General features: G+C 36.2%; 1 protein-coding gene across 1 annotated transcript; it reads left to right on the top strand.

Annotated features, from left to right (window-relative positions):
* The first annotated feature begins 4,450 nt into the window (after positions 1-4,450).
* On the top strand, positions 4,451-9,179 carry LOC110721131 (receptor protein kinase CLAVATA1-like). The gene is made up of 2 exons (XM_021900260.1): positions 4,451-7,387; positions 8,517-9,179. The coding sequence occupies exons 1-2, from the start codon at positions 4,795-4,797 to the stop codon at positions 8,870-8,872; spliced, it is 2,949 nt and encodes a 982-aa protein (XP_021755952.1). The 5' UTR covers positions 4,451-4,794; the 3' UTR covers positions 8,873-9,179.
* Positions 9,180-19,508: the final 10,329 nt, after the last annotated feature.

Here is a 19,508-nt window from a genome sequence, read left to right on the forward strand (position 1 = left end):
GCTTGAGGCAGTCTCGTTTTCAATGCCCCTTTTTCTTGCAGTAGAAGCATTTAGAGTCGGATGGAGAAGTAGCTACCTTCTTTTGCTTATCGCCTTTGGCAGATTTTGGCTTAGGTTGATAGGCCTTCTTGCCCTTCCCCTTGTTGCCTACTTCTTGCCTGTTCGCTTGAATGGCTTGCCCTTCTTGACCATAAGCATATCATGCTTTCCTTTATTCTTGAGCGTTTGCTTAGCCTGCTTCAACATCTTGTGAAGCTCCGTGAGGGTTTTCTCCATGTTGTGCATGTTATAGTTTATCTTGAACCGGTCATATCCACTATGTAGTGAATGGATAATTATGTCAATTACCATTTCGGTCGAGTACCCCACGTCAAGCCTCCCCATGATCTCGAATAATCTAATCATTTTGAGTACATGCGGGCTGACAGGCTCTCCTTTATTGAGCTTTCTCTCAAGGATTTACTTATGGGTCTCGAACCTTTTGGTCCTGGCCTACTCTTGAAACATATTCTGAAGCATAGATATGATCTCAAAAGCCTTATCCTTCTCCAAAAATCTCTTTTGGAGTTTTGGGGACATCGTGGCCAACATGAGGCATTTGATGTCCCTGTTGGCACTTGTCCAACGATTTAGGGCAGTGTGAGACACCTCCTCATTCAGAGTGAGAGGCATCTCTTCATCAAGGACATACTTATTTTGTTCTTGCATAAGAACAATCCTCAAATTCCTTTGCCAATCAAGGAAGTTGGTTCCACTCAACTTCTATTTGTCGAGAATTAAGCGAAGAGAAAACTGGTGGTTGTTGTTACTTGCAAATATTGTACTACATATGAAAGAATTGTAATGAATAACCATTCATAAATCATAATCCAATAAGTCTGAAACTAAGGCATACTTGTAATTTTCAACTTATTAACGTTTTATTCACACATTCATAATTTTGTCCCATTTAGGCGAGAATAAAATGATTCCAAGATCCCAAAAATCAATAAGTGATTAAGCATGCTTTGGCTTGTCTTAACACTTGTCATTTTAAGGTAGCAATCCAATTGCTAATAGTTGCAAACTATTCTTGGTTGATAAGTTGTCGCATCTAATGCTTTTATGACACTTATCTCATTTACCACAATATCTGGGGACTCCTTACTGACATAGTTGAGTTTAACAAAAACTAACGCGTAAATCCAATATACCTTACTTCCCTAAGAGAATGATGATTCCTTGCTTTGGCATAGTCCATCATCAATTTTCGAGGTTTTAGTAAGTTGTCATTTTGGAATGGCAATTTTAACTCAATTTTCTTTGGCACTTAGGGTTTCTATGTTGGTTTGATTTAAGTGAACTTAACTAATCATTCAACATGAGAAATCCTAAAAGCATGCATCTAAACATCATGATATATAAGCAATATAAATAGATATATACAAATGCATAGTGAACTAGTATGATCCCTTGAAAATTATCTTGAAGCATCCAATCTTCAAGGTCATCTTGGCACTTTTTGGCTCCGTCTTCATAGAAACGTCGTCTTCTTGACTTCACCATCAAGCATGCAAGTACTAGAAACTAGAAGTAATCTAAATAAACTAAGTACACAAATATTTAACGGCACGCAAAACGTATTTAGATTTACAAAAATACATACATAACGGATCGCAATTCGTATTTACTATCCTAGTCGGGACATACAAGTCACTTTTGTAAAAACCTGCATAAGAACATTTCTAATATTCCATTCACCTAATCACTTCTAAAGTGAATGGACCATGCAAATTTTACAAGCAATACGAACAATAATACAAAATCATGTATTAATAAAACGTGCACTAGTTACTAACTTAGGTCGTTAATCCAAAAGTTGTTAACCAATTATGTGAACTAACGCACATGAAAAGCATAAAAAACGCTTTAGACGCTCAAAACCGATTAAAGACGCTCCCACTTAAACCCGCATACATCTTAATTAAATTAATCCATTTAAAAAAGTCAATTTTGTCAAAATTACGCGATCTTGTGAAAAACCGAGGCCAATATCTTGTTTTTAATCAAAACCGCAAAACCCGAGGCATTGAGTGGTAAAGTCCCACTCGCACTTTCCTTGGTTAGTGCTGCCTTGCAAGTGTGTGGCTGCACACACGAAAACCAACACACACTACAGCCGCACAGCATGCTTGCGGGCTGCTGGTGCTAGCAGTGTGCGTGTGCGCACGCTGTGCGGGCAGTAGGTGCTGCCTAGTAGCCCTACGCTCGCCGCACACATGCACCAAGCTGCCTTGCTCTCCCTCGCACACTACCACACACACGCACCATCCTCAGGCAGTTGGGTTTTATGGTGTTCTAAACACTGTGCGGATCCAAACCCCGCCCCAGACCACATGCATAAGTAATTACGACTAACATGCATATAATAAGTAAAGCAATAAACACACAAACACATAAAGAGAACAAAAGACTATCATACCATTGAAGCGTGCTTGAACCTCTCGAACAAGAACTTCGGACTCTTGACCGCTACGGAGCAAGAACCACACATGTGGCTCCTCCAACATAATCCACCTGCGCGCCCGAACCTTGGTCGGTATTAGTGGCTAGACTAATACTCGACACGACTATAAGAGATTCACGTACTCCAAATGTTTTCTCACGGTTTATATCAGAGATGCCTTTTACGAGTCCAACTCTTGTAATTTAATTTCCAAGGCAAGCTTGGGTATTTATAGAGTTGGCATCTCCAATCCCCATAAAATATTTCAATATGGGACTTTCAATAATGTGAATTTTAGCATTTAATTTAATTCTAACAGAAATTAAATACACCAAGCAAATAATCAAACAACACTTGGCACACAAAGGGAAGGGTTAGGTGAGGACCACAAGGTCTCCTGGCTACCCAAGTCAAAAGCCTCCCCCAATGAGAACCGGCCAACTGGCCGGCCTTGCCTTGGGCAGCAAGGGTGCCTTGCTAGCTACCCTTGTGCTCTCGGCTGGGCCAGCCAGCACGGCCCAAGGTGCTGCTGCAAGCAGGCCCATGCTGCTGGCGGGCTGCTGCGCGTAAGCTCCTTAGCTTGCGGGCTAATGCTAGCAGCAACTAGTGAGGCTTAGCGAGCCTGCCTGATGTTGGCCTTGCTAGCGTTGCTAGCTTGCGGACGCTCGCCTAGCCAGCACGCACATGCAGCTGTTGGGCTTGTGGCCAAGGCCACGCACAAGGCTAGCAGCCTTGCTAGGCTCACTAGCCTAGCCCTAGCATGGCTGGGCCAGCCATGCGAGGCTAAGGCTATATGTGTTAACTTAATATATGTTGTTTGACTAATTTGCTCGTCTAATCAGTTCTTAGAATTGACTCAACATTTGACGTCCGTCTTCAATGCTCGAAGCTCGGAATCCGACGTCTGAGTACAAATCATCTTGATCGACGCATTAAGACCTTCGGTTGAATTCGTCCCCTTAGTTCGGTTGCACGCTTGGGTGTGACCCATTGGGTTCAGTTAAAGGAAAGCTGTGAGATTAATATAATTAATTTCACTGATCGGAGATGGCCTCTAGCCCGACTTTTCGATCACTTGATTTCACTTAATAATTAACTCCTTATTTGATTCTGAACCCTGTATTTGAATAATAGACCTGTTCGAAAGACATCATTCCTTTCAATTACTATATGTGTTACAAATAAATCTCGTTCCAGCTATCTACATAAATATATAAATACTTATTAGCATGTAAGATAAATTAAAAAAATTCAAAATAATTTATTGTTGTCATTGTATTATTATAATTCATTAACAATTAAAAAATCAACATTTCTTTCAAGCTTTTTAATAAATAAAAAATACTCAAAATAACACCTAAAGTAACGCTCAGCCAGTCTCACATTAGTTAAAACATAAAATAAAATAAAAAGTAACATATATGGAATAAATTTTTAATGTGTGTGAGAAATCATATAGAATATATGGATGTAAATAAAACAGCAGTCGTCCAAGGAAGAAAAGGAATTATGATTATGATAGTTTTATTTTTCTTAGTTGTAATCCTTATTATGTTAATGGTGCTAGTTGAAATAACGTTCAAATGGAATTTGTAGCCCGTGAAATGATCATAGGCTAATAGTAGCGGGTTGTTTTATTGTTTTCGCTGTGCATAAATTAGGTTCTACTAGTTCCCATTAATTCAAGAAAATTTTATAGGTTCTCTAACTGTTACCGTACTCAAATCAACTCCCTTTCTTGAGTATCAGCTACACTTTTAAGGTTAACCCTTCAATTGAAATCAAATGAAACAGATAAAAATATAAAATTTTCGACTACAACAGATTGGTAGATGTCTCGTAGAATAAGATTGTAAATCACTGTGACATAAAAGAGATAATGAAAAATATACAATTTACAACAACGATTATTGTAGAATACTAAATTTGAGTTTTGACCCCTCTCATTACACAAATAAGACAAACCCCGTCAATCTTCCGTCTACAAATTCGTCAAAACCCGCAGAAACATCAACAGCAGTATAGGTCCCACCCCTCCTCTACCCCTCTATCCTTCCCTGCCCTTCTCTGCATGCAATTCCAATCTGCTATTTTCTCTCTCCTCTGGAATACTATAGTTTTCACTTTCATTTTTTTATTACTATTTCCAATTTTCCATTACTTAATTTGATTCTTAGACCCTTCCATTCTTATAAGTATAAACCTGTTTCTGTACAATCCATTCACTTCCTTCTATCCATAAACTCAACAGAATATATCCCATCTATCATCTTTACTAAATTTTACACGCAAACTTAACATCAAATTCAATGTCATCTTCATCTTCAAATTTCACCATATTTCTTCTTCTTATTATTCTCCTTCAATTACTTACAATTTATAGTAATGCTATTTCTGATTCCGATATCTTACTCAAACTCAAACATTCATTGTTAGTCTCAGGCAACAACAGCGGCAGCCTCCGTGACTGGAGCTCTGGTAATGCGCACTGTAACTTTACTGGTGTGTCCTGCGACGCCGACTCTCGTGTCGTGTCGCTTAACGTTAGTTATGTGCCTCTTTTCGGAACGCTGTCGTCGGAAATTGGCTTGCTTGATAAGTTACATATGCTAAATCTTGCCGGGTGTAATCTCACCGGAGAAATACCCTTTGAAGTTTCTTCTCTCACTTCTCTTAGATACCTCAATATCTCAGCAAATAATTTCTCCGGCGAAGTTTCCGGCGATATTTTCACTAACTTGTCGGAGCTTGAGTTAATTGATGTTTATAATAATAACTTAACTGGGCCGCTTCCGGTCAAGCTCTCAGGTTTGAAGCGGCTGATTCACCTTGATCTTGGTGGGAATTACTTTTCCGGCGAGATTCCGGCGAGTTATTCTGAGCTAACAACCGTTAAGTATCTCGGGTTGAACGGAAACTCTCTCTCCGGTGAGATTCCGGGGAGTTTGGGTAAGCTGACAAATTTGACTCAGCTCTGCATAGGCTACTATAACTCGTATTCCGGCGGAATTCCGGCAGAGTTCGGGTCTTTAACCTCGATTGAGTACCTCGACTTAGCGGGCTGCAACCTCTCCGGCGAAATTCCGAAAACATTGGGAAATTTGAAGAAGCTTAACACTCTGTTTTTACAGAAGAATCAGTTATCCGGGGAGCTACCTCCCGAGCTCTCGAAACTAGAGAGCTTGATGTCATTAGATTTATCCACAAATTCAATCACCGGAGAAATACCCGAGAGCTTCTCCGAGCTAAAGAATCTCAGGTTACTCAGCCTGTTTCAGAACAAATTCTACGGCAGAATTCCGTCTGGTATAGGCGACTTGCCGCACCTTGAGAAGTTGCAAGTGTGGAATAATAACTTTACCTTTGAATTGCCGCAGAATCTCGGCAAAAATGGACGGTTAAAGACGCTTGATATTTCGGCGAATCGAATAACGGGGAATATTCCTAAGAGCCTCTGCAATGGTGGTATTTTACAGTTGTTAATTCTGTTTAATAACGCGCTCTTTGGTCCGCTTCCTAAAGAGCTCGGCGATTGTAAGTCATTGCAGCGGCTTCGAATCTCGAATAATCAGATATCTGGGGAGATTCCTGCTGGTATATTTAACTTGCCGGAGTTGACCACTGTTGATCTTAATGATAATGAGTTTTCCGGCGAGCTTCCGGCGGAGATGACTGGTGGTAATATCGGTGAGCTTGACTTGTTTAATAATATGTTCACCGGGAAAATACCGCCGGCAATCGGAAACTTGAAGATGCTTCACAAGCTTTCTTTGCAGAATAATCGGTTTTCCGGCGAGATTCCGGCGGAATTGTTTGGCTTGAGTCAGTTGCAGGGGTTGAATGTGAGTGCTAACAATCTTGAAGGTGAAATTCCGGTGGAAATTGGACGGTGTAAGTCTTTGATCACGGTTGATCTCAGCCAAAACAATCTCGCCGGGGAGATTCCGACGTCGATTTCAGAGCTAGAAGACCTTGGCATTCTTATCCTGTCTAAGAATTCTCTCACCGGATATATTCCCGATGACATCGGCTCGATTTCGAGTCTCTCTATTCTTGACCTCTCCTACAACAATTTCTATGGTACAATACCCTCCGGAGGTCATTTCTCCGTCTTCAAGCCGACGTCGTTTGCAGGGAACCCGAACTTGTGCTGGCCTCACAGAGCTCTACCTTGCCCTATCTATAACCAGCCTTCGAAAAAACACCATACGTCGTCGTTTTCCTCATCCAAGTTGATCATCTTAACCATAGGACTAGTCACTTTAGTCCTCTTATCATTAGTGACTCTAAGCATTTACAAGAAGAAGAGTCTAGAAGGTTCTAAAGCGTGGAAGGTTGAACGGTTCCAACGCCTCGACTTCAAGGCGGATGACATTATTGAGTGCCTTAAGGAGGAGAATGTCATAGGAAAGGGTGGTGCCGGAATTGTGTACCGAGGTGTGATCCCGGATGGCACCGATATTGCAATTAAACGGTTAGCCAACCGGGGGAGTGCCAAGAATGATCTTGGCTTCTCAGCCGAGATTTCTACCTTGGGAAAGATTAGACACCGTAACATAGTACGATTGTTGGGGTATGTAGCGAACAAGGATACAAACTTGCTAGTGTACGAGTACATGCCGAATGGGAGCTTAGGGGAGAAGCTTCACGGACCGAAAGGAGCGCATTTGCAGTGGGAGATGAGGTATAAGATAGCAGTGGAAGCAGCAAAGGGGTTGTGCTACTTGCACCATGATTGTAACCCCAAGATATTTCATAGGGATGTCAAGAGTAATAACATACTCTTGGACTCTGATTATGAGGCTCATGTTGCTGATTTTGGGCTTGCTAAGTTTCTGTGGGATGCTGGTGCTTCCGAGTGCATGTCTTCTATTGCCGGTTCTTATGGCTACATTGCTCCTGGTAACACTTTTGGAACACTTCTTTTGGTTTTTAGCCGCATTTATATGGTGCAATTTAGCTCTTGTTTTGCCTATGTATATTGGTTTTTATTGTTGCAATGCTATGGGATTGAAAACTGGTCAAAATACTTGTTAGAAGTACTGAAATTTGGAAATTTTAGCTTGTTTAGTATTGAAGTTAATTGTGTATTAAGGCCTTAACTCCTTAAGGCCTTAAGGGTTATGACTTGTAGTTTAATTAAACATTAATTAAACATAGGAGGGTTAGGCCTAATAGCCAGTGCAAATGTTGTGGAGTGTATGTGTCGAAGCCAATCAGATATCAACCATTAAAATTCTAATTAAATCTATTACCATCTCTAATCGACTTAATGCAGATTAATTCTCAAGAACTCATCTCAGTTTGAGAGGTTGTGAATTGCCAATTGTGACTAGTGATAGTGTTGCACGGATGTGGACATGTGGTGCATTGCACACCTATTGTATTAGAAAATTTTGAGTAAATGGTTTGATTGTTATGTTGAATCGGCAAAGTAGTAATCTTGTTGCCCCAAAAATGTTGCTTGGCTCTGACTATTGTGGTTTCATGATTTTCAAATCGAACTACTTTTAAGACAGTTGGATTTTAGTCTAGTCCTGCTGAATTTGATCATTAGAAAAAACCAGGCAAATTCCAGTTCATGGCAACTTTGGTGTACTTTACCGCCTCTCTTGATACCCTGTAAATAAACTTGAGACTGAATTACGGAGTAGAATATATCCTGCCTTATACTTAGCTTTTGCTGTTAGTTTGTCTCAATTTCAACTATTTAGCCAAAATAGTTTATGAAACCTAAGCTTTGGAACTTTACTAAATACTTCATACTTTGCAGTTATGAACAAGAATTTATCTACATAAATATGCTGCCCTTGTCGCCTTTACCTGCAATACTCGTTCTAGTACTGAACCGGCCCAATTTCTGTTTCAATTTAGATAAAAATGCATCAATGATTATAGTAATTAGTTCAAGGCTGGTGACTTGAGTATTTTTAATTGTGTACCACAATTGTTGGGAATGAACAGAAAATGCCTGTATGGCTATATGCACCTAATGTTGACCTAATATGATTATGCTCTTTTTCATGAACAGAATATGCCTACACACTGAAGGTAGACGAGAAAAGCGATGTGTACAGCTTCGGAGTAGTGCTGTTAGAGCTAATAGCAGGACGGAAACCAGTGGGAGAATTCGGTGATGGAATAGACATAGTAAGATGGGTGAGGATGAATGAATCTGAGATCTCTCAGCCATCAGATGCAGCTACAGTCTTAGCTATCCTCGACTCTAGGCTACACGATTACCAGCTTTCTAGTGTTATCAACATGTTCAAGGTTGCAATGTTGTGCGTTGAAGAAGAGAGCTCTAACAGGCCTACTATGAGAGAAGTTGTTCATATGCTCACTAATCCTCCTCAGCGTATCGTCTCTACTCCCAGCCTTCTTTGATTACTGAGTACAATGTTTGAGCGTGTCCAGATTTTTGCGGTCTGTTGTCTATCATGGTAATAGCTAATTCTTGAGTAAATAAAAGCACATACTTAATTGTACTAATAATCTGTTCCTACCAGCAACCAAATTGGAGTTTCTTGTGCTGAAAAAAGAAGGGCTGCATGACCTAATGCCTCTGTAGAAGAATGGTTCATTCTAGATTTTGTATGTAATATACTTATTATTAGTAATGCCCAGTAAGTTGTATATATATATTTGTGGTTGATTATATTACTATAATTAAATGCTACTTTCTTTACGATTATAATTTGAGTTAATGAAGGCGTGTTTGTTTTACGTATGTGATAAAAGGTGTCTCTCTTCCCAACTTGATTTATCATACATTGATGTAAATGGTGATCTTGAAACTTATTTGAACTTGTGAATAGATCTTATTTGAAATGTTTTTAGGGTAAGAAAATAGCTTATTTGTATGCAGTGAAGAGTATCAATTAACCTTAATATTGTATACTTATCTATTCTTTTTACACATTTTGATTTTGAAACTATTCACAAAATATACTTAGGGTCTGTTCTGATTTACTGAATTGTTTATGAGAGAAGGAAATTAAGCACTGAACTGAACTGAAATTATGCTGAAGAGAGCAGGCCTTTAGTTAGTGATTTATAATTATAATACAATATTTTTTTTGAGGGTAGTTATAATATATCATAATCATATGGGATGTTGGAAATGTCTCAATGTACTTATATTTTCATAATATTAAAGTATATAAAAAATTTTAAATGCGTCACTACCTTTACGCAGAGTTTTAGGAGAGTTAGTTGCTTTAATGTTATACTAGATAATTCTCGAGTCATGCTCGTTTTTTAAAATTAAATATAATTGAGATTCAAAAATGAAACTCAAAAGTTAGTTATAATAATAAATACTTGAATATTTTATAATAAAGTTCTTAGGAAAATTAATAATTTTACAAAAAACTAAAAAAAAAAAAAGAAAAAAGAAAAAAAAAAGAATTAGAATAGAGTATAGGAGGGAAATTCCTCAAATAAAAACTCTACATGTATATGTAGAACCCTCCGTTTGAGGCAATTAAGAACATTCTAGATAGGTAGTCTCCATGTTGTAAGGAGGACTATAAAATATAAATAGGGATCTTTCCCCTTATTTTTGTATCATTCACACAATTGTAATGTAAATTCACTCAAACATTAATACAAATCATCCTTTGAGAAACTTGTGATCTCTCTTTAAAACTTTCTAACTTGCTTTCTTACCTGTGCTTTCTAAGTTTTCCACACTTAATTTTGAATCATCAATACTTAACGTTGCTATGTATTTTGAGGAGCCTTGACTAGAGTCTAACGAGTGGTGATTCTATTAATTTGTGTGCAAAAAGACGAATAGTCAGCACAAGAAAAATAAAAAATTAAGCTTAAGACAAGGTATCTTATTAAACCATCCCAATAATGAATAAAAAAAATATAAAAAAAAAAATAATAATAATAAAAAAAAAACTCTAATGTGATCTAAATTAAATGGGTTTATGCAAGAACATTCTAGCAGAGAGTAAAAACTATAGCAATGACATATTTACATTATATCAATAGTTGAAAAAGTAGGCCATAAAATGAAAACTAAAAACCTTTAAAATATCAAAATTTCCAATAATTTACTGTAATTTATCAATTAAATTTCACGATGACGTTAATTTTTTTAGTTAACAAATATAAAAATTTTCAACAATAATAACAATAATATGAAATTAGGGTTAACGTGCGTCGGTAGGATTAGGTTGTTGTTTTCCATCCGGCCTTGCTTTGGCGCAATTTCGAGTTCAAAATCGACTATGTTTATTCGAATCCTTAACTTTAAAAAAATTCAAATAATTAAGAGACTTACAATTTTGATTATTGTGATCATTTTTATGGTGTTCATCTAGGTGATTTGGTGTTCAACTAGGTGATTAACTATGGTTTTGTGATTAGGATCATCAAAGTGTTTGGATACTTTACCCTTCGCAAATAGTAATTTGCAAAATTAGTAAAATGTCAATGAAATAGATCGTTTTTGTAGGGATACAATTATTGTTGATTTGTATACAACCATGGTGTTTTATTACTTTATCCTTTGCAAATTGTCATTGTTGATTTGTATACAATTATAAATTTTGTGGGTTTGATTTAAATGTTATCATTTCAACAAAATTGTTTTCCGTTTGTGATTATATTGTTATTTTTGATGAATTTATAGTTATTGTTGATTTTTATACTATTACTAGATGAAACCCGTGTGATGCACGGTTTGTTTGAATTTTTTTAAACAAATTTTTTTTGTATTTATGTGCTAAAATTTGTTATATATTTAGATAGAATTCTTAATATCAAAATATAATATTTTATAGATAATTAATTTAAACTTAAAAATCTCATTCGCCAATTTTGTTTACGTTACATTTGAATTATTTAATTTTAAAAGAAATTAATAATCTCTTATTTAATTGGCTACAACTAAAATTTACAATCCTACGTGGCGCGCTAAGAAAATTAAATCCTACGTGGCTCTCTAAAAACTTGGGAAAAAACTCCCCTTTATATATATACTAGTATATACCCCGGCGTTGCCCCGGATTTCTGTTTATTATTATTATTTTTAACTTTTTCTTTTGAAGGAAATTATTTTTAACTTTTGTTACTTTTAAATAAATTACTAATGCCTTTATTATTTTAATGTCACATTTGGACTTTTTTTGGCACTATTAGCTTGACCTACTTGATCGTCACTTTCAAAATATTGTCTTGTCTCTCGTTATTAATTTCTAAATCCTTGTTCAAATGATATACTCTTGTTCATGTGATGTTCTATGCCTCTGAATTGTTAGGTTAAAAATATTATAAATCACTTAATTCCCGTATCTAGATAGTTTTGTGAATTTTTTTTTTCTTTTACAAAAGTTTTAGATAAATTTGAGTTAACATTAAAAAAAAATAAAGCAAAATAGAAACTAATTGTAGCACTAATATAAGTAGTACTTTTTACAATTTATTGCATCTATTCTTCTTCAAATAAGCTGGAAAAACAATAATAATATGACTATGAATTTAGGATGGAAATAATTATCTACTCTACATTATATCGAAACCGAAAACATTGAGGAGCTAAGGTAGGGTATATAATTTTAGGATTGACAGGATAAATATGATTTTGGTTTAGATGTCAATTTTATGATGAGATGCCTAATATTATTTTTTCGTGTCAATGCATTCCATTGTTTTTTGTATCACATCTATGCTATTAGTATCGAATTATCTTGCGAAATTGGATATGAATTGAGAAGTTGTAACACCCCCAAATCTCCTTCCACGGAAATACTAGTATAATACGTATAATTATGCCGTGGAGATAGACTTAGGCGTATTACCGCGGCGTGATTACGCAAGGCTACTCAAACTACTAACCAAAACCAATAGTTTGCAGCGGAAACTCAAACTCTTTCTTTATTAATAATAACTATAAAAAGAAACCATCGTCATGAGTACTCATATATAAACAAAGACCAACATTCCTAATCTAGGTGAAGAACATTCCTGGGACTCCCATATGCTCAATTCTTGATTCCACCTGAAAATAGTCAACACTGCTTACCATTAAGGTAAACAGGGCGAACCAAAACAAATAGGAAATACGGATTAGCAAAATATGCTAAGTACGATAAGTGCAAGATAAGTAAATTCAATTTATTTGCAAACATGCTTTTTAAACCAATTCCAATAATTAATCCAATGAATTCCAAAACTCATGATTTCAAATCAATTCCAATAGTTCAATAATTCGATTGAAACGATTTATAAAACAATTCCTCCTTTGAAAACCAACTCCTCTTTCGAAAACCAATTCTCAAATATTTCAAAATAATTCCAATAACTCAATAACTCAATAATAATGATTATTAAAATCAATTCTTTTCAAAAACCCAATTTCGTCTCTAAGTGTGCACACTCCCCAAGCTAGTCTCCTACTATTTCAAGGCTATTCTTGAGGAAAGATTAGGTCATACAAAGTCCATAGTCTTCAATAAATCTGCATAGTGGGATTAATATAAAAATCATGTTTGTAAAGTTTTTTAATAAATAATTCAATAAATCCTCATAAAATTCCTCTTTGAATAAATCAACCTTTATAATAGGTTAACTCAAAACTCCTTTTTATTTAATTCAACATGCTTTCAAAATCAACCTTATAATAAATACTTGAGAATTAAATCTCATATAAATAACTTTTCAAAATCAATAACTCTTCCTTTGAAAAACCTTTTTAAAAATTCTTTAGAACAATCCAACATACTTTTTAAAACCAAATTCCTTTAAACATAATAAATAGTTTCAAATCATTCAAAACATGATATTAAATCAATCCTTCAAAAATACATTTATTAATTCAAATATTAAAATCAATTCCTCCAACCATACTTTATTTCACAAATCATAATTCAAATCAATTTAATTCAATCACCAATAAAATCATATAAAACATGCTATTCAAACCAATCACTTTCGAAGGTATCTAACCACCTAAACGTACCTTGATTTCGAATATCAATCAACACTTTGCACTTTCAAAGTTCAATCACGAATACACCTTGCAATTAACATAACCATAAGGTTATCACAACATCTTTAGACATGAACTCAAATCTAATGTGCATGGACTATAAAACTCTTTTAAAAATAATACTTTAATATAAAATTATAAATTTGAAATAGTTATTTATATTTGATAAGTCGTGTTTTGTGTATATTATTTAGCTTGTTTTTAGTTGGTTTTATTAGCTTTGTTGCGTGTTTTGGTCTATTTTGATGCGATTTGGTTTAATTTCGATGATTCGATGCTTTTATGGGTAGTTTCGTTGTTTTTGATGTATTTCCGGAATAATGGAGCTAATTTGGATATGTTACGAAGCCATGAAGCTAAACCGAGGCCCACGAACCTTTACGAAGCTTGATGATTGAAGAAAGAACGATTTAGGGCTTTTTGAAGCAAGGCACGGCCGTGCCTAGCTGAGGCACGTCCGTGCCTCCAAGTTAGTATACTCATCAAATTGCTTCGACATTAGGCACGTCCGTGCCTAGCAGTTGGCACGTCCGTGCCTATAGCCGTATTCAAAGACCAGCGCAGGCATGTCCGTGCACAGCACCAGGCACGTCCGTGCCTGGAAGTCAGTAACCAAAGGAAGATATGCTCGCAAAGAGGCACGTCCGTGCCGAGCAAGGGGCACGTCCGTGCCTCCTGGGAAGATTGTGCGCTAAGTCTTTTAATCGCTTTCTTGTTTTTCTAGGAGTATAAATACACTAAGTAAAGTTTTATTTGGGGATTAAGTTTTATTCTAGCCTTTATTTTACGTTATTAAGAACTAGTTCTTTCTATTTTATTTTCTTTACTTTTGTAATTCAAGATTCAAGATTTACACTTTCCGCCTTCAATTCAATTCAAGATTTGGTATTTTCTTTTCATCTCTTATTTCTTAATTATGTTTTCTTTAATTATTTTTGTTATTGTTTATTCCATTATGAGTGAGTAGATTCCCTATTCCAAGATCTAGGGTAGCCCAATTATGATTGATGCATGAATAAATCTTTAAATTCTCTAATGACTTTTGCAATTGCTATGCTAAATTGATTGTGATTATGCTAATGCTAGATTAGACGTAATCTTAGTATTGTGATTATTCCATTGTTTCTATCACAGCGAGAGTTGGGTTTAAACGGATTCGAGTAGATCAATTTAGGGTTTGATATTCAACATGAGACTAGTTGGGTTGATAATTGGGAAGTTAGATTAATGTGTTTAATGTCTCTAATGTGCATGATACCATGAGAATAGGCTTGATTGTATGTCAGGGAAGCCATTGATACTCGAGAGAGGTCCTTGGTATTGATTAGGGTTTACTTTTCCCCGTTCAATTGGAATCGTATGTTAGGGGTAGAAATATAATTGCATCAAGCGTAATTGTGGTGATACTAGATCTTGGATGTTTTAATTACTTGATTTCTTCATATTATTTAGTTTATTTTCATATTTTCCATACATTAGTTTCTTAGTTAATCGATCATTATTGATTCTTGCTTAGTAGGAATTTGAGTCTATTTAATTATTTTTGAACCTTAGTCTCTTGGGATTCGACCCTTGCTTGCCAGTCTACATAGTAGTGGTTAGTTAGGTTATATTTTCTTAGGTTCGCGACACGCCTATCAATATTTTAGAAAACTAACCATGAAGAAAATAAAGGAATAGGATTAAAGAGAATTGAATTTGCGTTGGAAAGAATAGGCAGAACTTGCAGAGACTATACCTCCTTCAATATAACTCCTAATTGGGTGATTCTTGATACTAACCTCAAGGAACATTTTTTTGTGAAATAGAAAAACCCCAAAACTGACCAGAAGTGCCCGAAAATTGGCTCCAAAGATATACGGGCTAATTTTCTTTTAGAAAAGAGGAGAAGAAAAGTAGGAAAAGGTTGAGGGAAAAGAAGAGTAAGAGAGAAGAAGAGAATTGAGTTTTTGGTGTGAAGAATATGAGAGGTATGAGGGGGTATTTATAGGCTAGCTCATGCAAGAATTATGGTAGGAGAATGTAGGAAGAATTATGGTAAATCGGTTTAAGGAAATTACTTGGGGAAGAGTGCTAGATAATTATGGAAAGTCTAGGGTATGGTGATTAGGTAATGAAGAAATAAGGTAAGTGTGTAGTCATGATATATTAAATGGTAAATGGCTTTGCTTGGGGAGTAATCAAGAATGATTTAAGGTAGGGAAATAAGATGATCAAATATTTAGGAGATGGAAAATAAGAATTAAGGAAAATAATAGAATTGAGGAAGATAATTAAAATACAAAAATTACCAAAATAATTTTTCTCAAAATACAATATGGTGGCCGAAAATTTGAGCTTTCCTAAGCTCATATTTTTGGACCTCCCTTTAAATATTTAGGCAATTATTTTTCTAGTTTTTAAGGAATAAAAATGATTGTGTAAAAAATATATTTCGTAGAAAATAATAAATTAGAAAAATACCAATTATTCACTAATTAATTTAACTAAGAAAATCAGATTTCCTACACTTAGAAAATATGAAAATCCTAGCTAATTAATTAGGGAAATTCTGCCCTTTTAAATTAAATAATAAAATATAAGTTTTGCTTAATTAAAATATCCGAAATATATATAAATAATCCGGTTATTAAAATAAAATAAATGGATAATAATCTTATCCAAAAATCCAAAATAATAATTGAGTTTTAAATGTTTTTGGCGCTAAAATTCAAATATCATTTTGGCTCCAAAATTCAAATAGTAAAATAAATTACTAAAATACCCTTTTAAGAAAATACTAATTAATTAATTAGAAAATACGTTTCAAAAATACGGGGTATTACAGAAGTACTTGGACACCTATAAAAGGAAAGGACATGTACACAAAAATACACTATCTATTTACGTAATGTACACTATTTAATCTACAAGTACAATATACGAATAAGCCGCGGTTAAATACAGTAAGGAGTCAAGGCATAAACTAACAAAATTAATGAAACCGAAAACAAAATCATAAACGTACACAAAAATTATTAAAACTGAATATAAAGAATATTTCATTGATAAAGCTTTGATGGTAGACTAAAAAATTAATGATACTTAACCTTACATATAGTTATAATTATGTGGTGTATTCGTATAGGAGTAAAATTTTATTGTTAATTGGATACTCATATTAATTATAATTAGTTATTTGGTGTATCGATAGAAATAAAATTTTATTGTTAATTAGATAGTCAAGATAGATGTCAATATTTTATCTAAATATATTCTATCATTTAAAAAGAGAAATTTAAAACTAAAAAAAGATTAAAAGTCTATCAAAATTAAAACTCAAAGATAACTTTTTTATACTAAACAAATCTATCTAATAATCCTTACATGACATATTATGTGGCATGTTTATGTATAGTTGTCGCTTACATGGAGCGACACTTGGCAAAAAATTGGAATGTCAAGTGTCGATGTCTCGCGGCCTAGTTGCGAGATCGACTTTATATATTAGTGACTAGTTTTGTGCCCGGGCGATGCCTCGATTGTTGATAAATTTTTTTGATAAATTATTTGGTTTGAATGTTAAATACAATCATATAATCCCTTTTGATAATTTATATAGTAGTGTATTTTTTGTAGTTTTGTTTGTAAATAGAAATCTATATTATTATTGACTTGAAATTATTTTTATTGAACTTAAACTATTTTCACTAAAATGAAAACAAAAATTATTTTTACTGATTAGACTTATTTTTACATATTCTCTATTTTTAAATAAATTAAATATATCTATGTTATTATTAATTGAAAGTATTTTTATTGAAAGTATTTTTACCAATATTCACTATTATTTTTTAGAATAAATTAATATATTATAAATGGATCTTGTGTCGGGGTTTTCTGTGTCCCTCGGGAGAGTTACAATTCCAAGACTGGGTTCCGGGCGCCTGTACCTACAAAACAACGGAGACTCCGGTTGGGTGGATTTCCGCCTCCGACGATCAAGTTAGAACGTGTACGGACGAAAATAAAAGTGCGGAAAGTAAAGTATCTTCTCGGATTCCGAGATCAAGAGTAAATATCTACAACTAATGATTGCTCTATTTTTATTAATATTTCTGAATGTGTCCCTAGGTGGGAACATCTCCCTATTTATAGGATCTTGGGATGCGCGCTGTCATTCCTAGGTTACGGAGACCTAAGAATGATGGGCTATCCCGAGAATTGGGCTAGGAAGGCTGTCTTTTTCCCAGTGATTGGGGATGCCACGTGTCAGCAGAGGATTGGTTATTTCGAACCTATCTTAAGGTGACACGTGTCACCATTTTATTGGGCCACATGGCCTTGGGTATTTTTACCCAAAATATTTGCCCCTCACAGGTGTGACGTGGCGTGCCACGTGGCACCTGTGACACTTGTCACCGGGAAACCGGTGTACAGTTTTAACTGTTCACCTTCTGGGGAAATTACATGAATGCCCCTGAAATTACCCCTCCTTAAATAGGTTTTTACCCTTCTTTTTTGGTCATTTCCCAAATTTAGAAAGTGTCAATCGTTTTAGAGAGAAAACGTCTGACAACCTCCTGTGTATCCTCAAGCAATTGCCTTCATTTTCTGTTAGACACAGTCGGGCTACCGCCTGCATTTGAACCGTCTGAGTATCTGTCAGACAACTCTTTTGCTTTCCAAGGGGTTACAGCCGGTAAAATGTCTGTGTCTTTGAAAAACAGAAGAACTCTTAAGGACTGCCTGGGTACTCTCCAAGCAAATCTTCTTTTTCAAGGGGGTACATCCGGTTAACTGCCTGTACGTCTTGCAAGCAACTTCCTGATTTCTGCCTGCTAGTTACAGCCGACCAACGCTTGACTGTTTTTCAGCTCATCTTAAAGGTACCGTCTCTCTCCTTCTCAGCTCTTTCATATTTTTCCGTTTATGTACATAACATTCCATATGGGTTCTCCAACAGCACACACGACACAACATAGTTTGGTAGGTAGCCGGTCCCCTGGTACGACTAAGTCTAGGACTAGGGGTGCCGCCTCTGGGTGCCTTGATCACTCTTGTTCATCTCCCAATCCGACCGTCTCCGTGTCTGTGTAGGACACTATGGCTAGGACTAGGTGGACGGCTGTAGATCCGGAGTATAGGGAAGAGAGCACAGAAGGTGCACCGCCTGAGGTAGAACAGGCCGAGGAAGCAAGAGGATCCCCTATGGGTGCACCCAGCACTCCTAGTGACGGGATCCTCGAACCTGAGAATGGAGACGGTGAAGAAGCTTTCTCTGTATCTGGAGCTGAGGAGGCGGATGAGACTGCTTCTGAGAGAGGCGGGAGTGAATCCGCCTCTGTGTCTGGGTCTAGCTCTGGAAAGAACAACAGCTCACTATCATCGATTGAGGATAGTGAGGCAGAGGAGAGATCAAAGTGGAATAATGAGGGGACCCTTTCCGGATCCATGTTTCTGCCAGAGACAGGGCAAACATGGAGAAGCACCTGGAGGTCTTCACATCCAAACGTCCTCTTGGTGAGGGTTATGTCATCCGGGTGCCGCCTGAATTGGGTACCATTGCCTAGAAGGATGACCAGCCAAATGCCAACAACTTCTTTGGCTGCTATGAGGCGGCCTTCCTAATCGGTCTCCGCTTCCCCCTCCATGATGCGATCAAGGCTATCCTTCAAGGGTATGGCCTAGGAGTGTGGCAGTTAACCCTCAATTCTTAGGTTAACAGTTTGGGTTACATTGCCGCCTGTGAGATTCAGAGCCTTCACCTCGGCTGGTAGTCTTTTGTCGTAGCCCACGCGGCTGGCGGGCGTGGTATACCTTGACCACCTAACCCAAATATTTGATTACCCTGGACAAACCGTCTAAGTGGTCTGATTGGAAGAACCGGTTTTATCTGGTTTCTGCCCCCAAGCAGCGAGAGAACTTATTGTACCGAACGTACAACAAGAAGCCGGATCTATTGGGGCAAAAGTGCAAATTTCCCCAAGTCCCAGATGAGGACTACGAAAAAATAATAGAGGCGGGGTTTTTTGAACT

Source organism: Chenopodium quinoa, unplaced genomic scaffold (genome assembly GCF_001683475.1).
Source record: "Chenopodium quinoa cultivar QQ74 unplaced genomic scaffold, ASM168347v1, whole genome shotgun sequence".
NCBI classification, from domain to species: domain Eukaryota; kingdom Viridiplantae; phylum Streptophyta; class Magnoliopsida; order Caryophyllales; family Amaranthaceae; genus Chenopodium; species Chenopodium quinoa.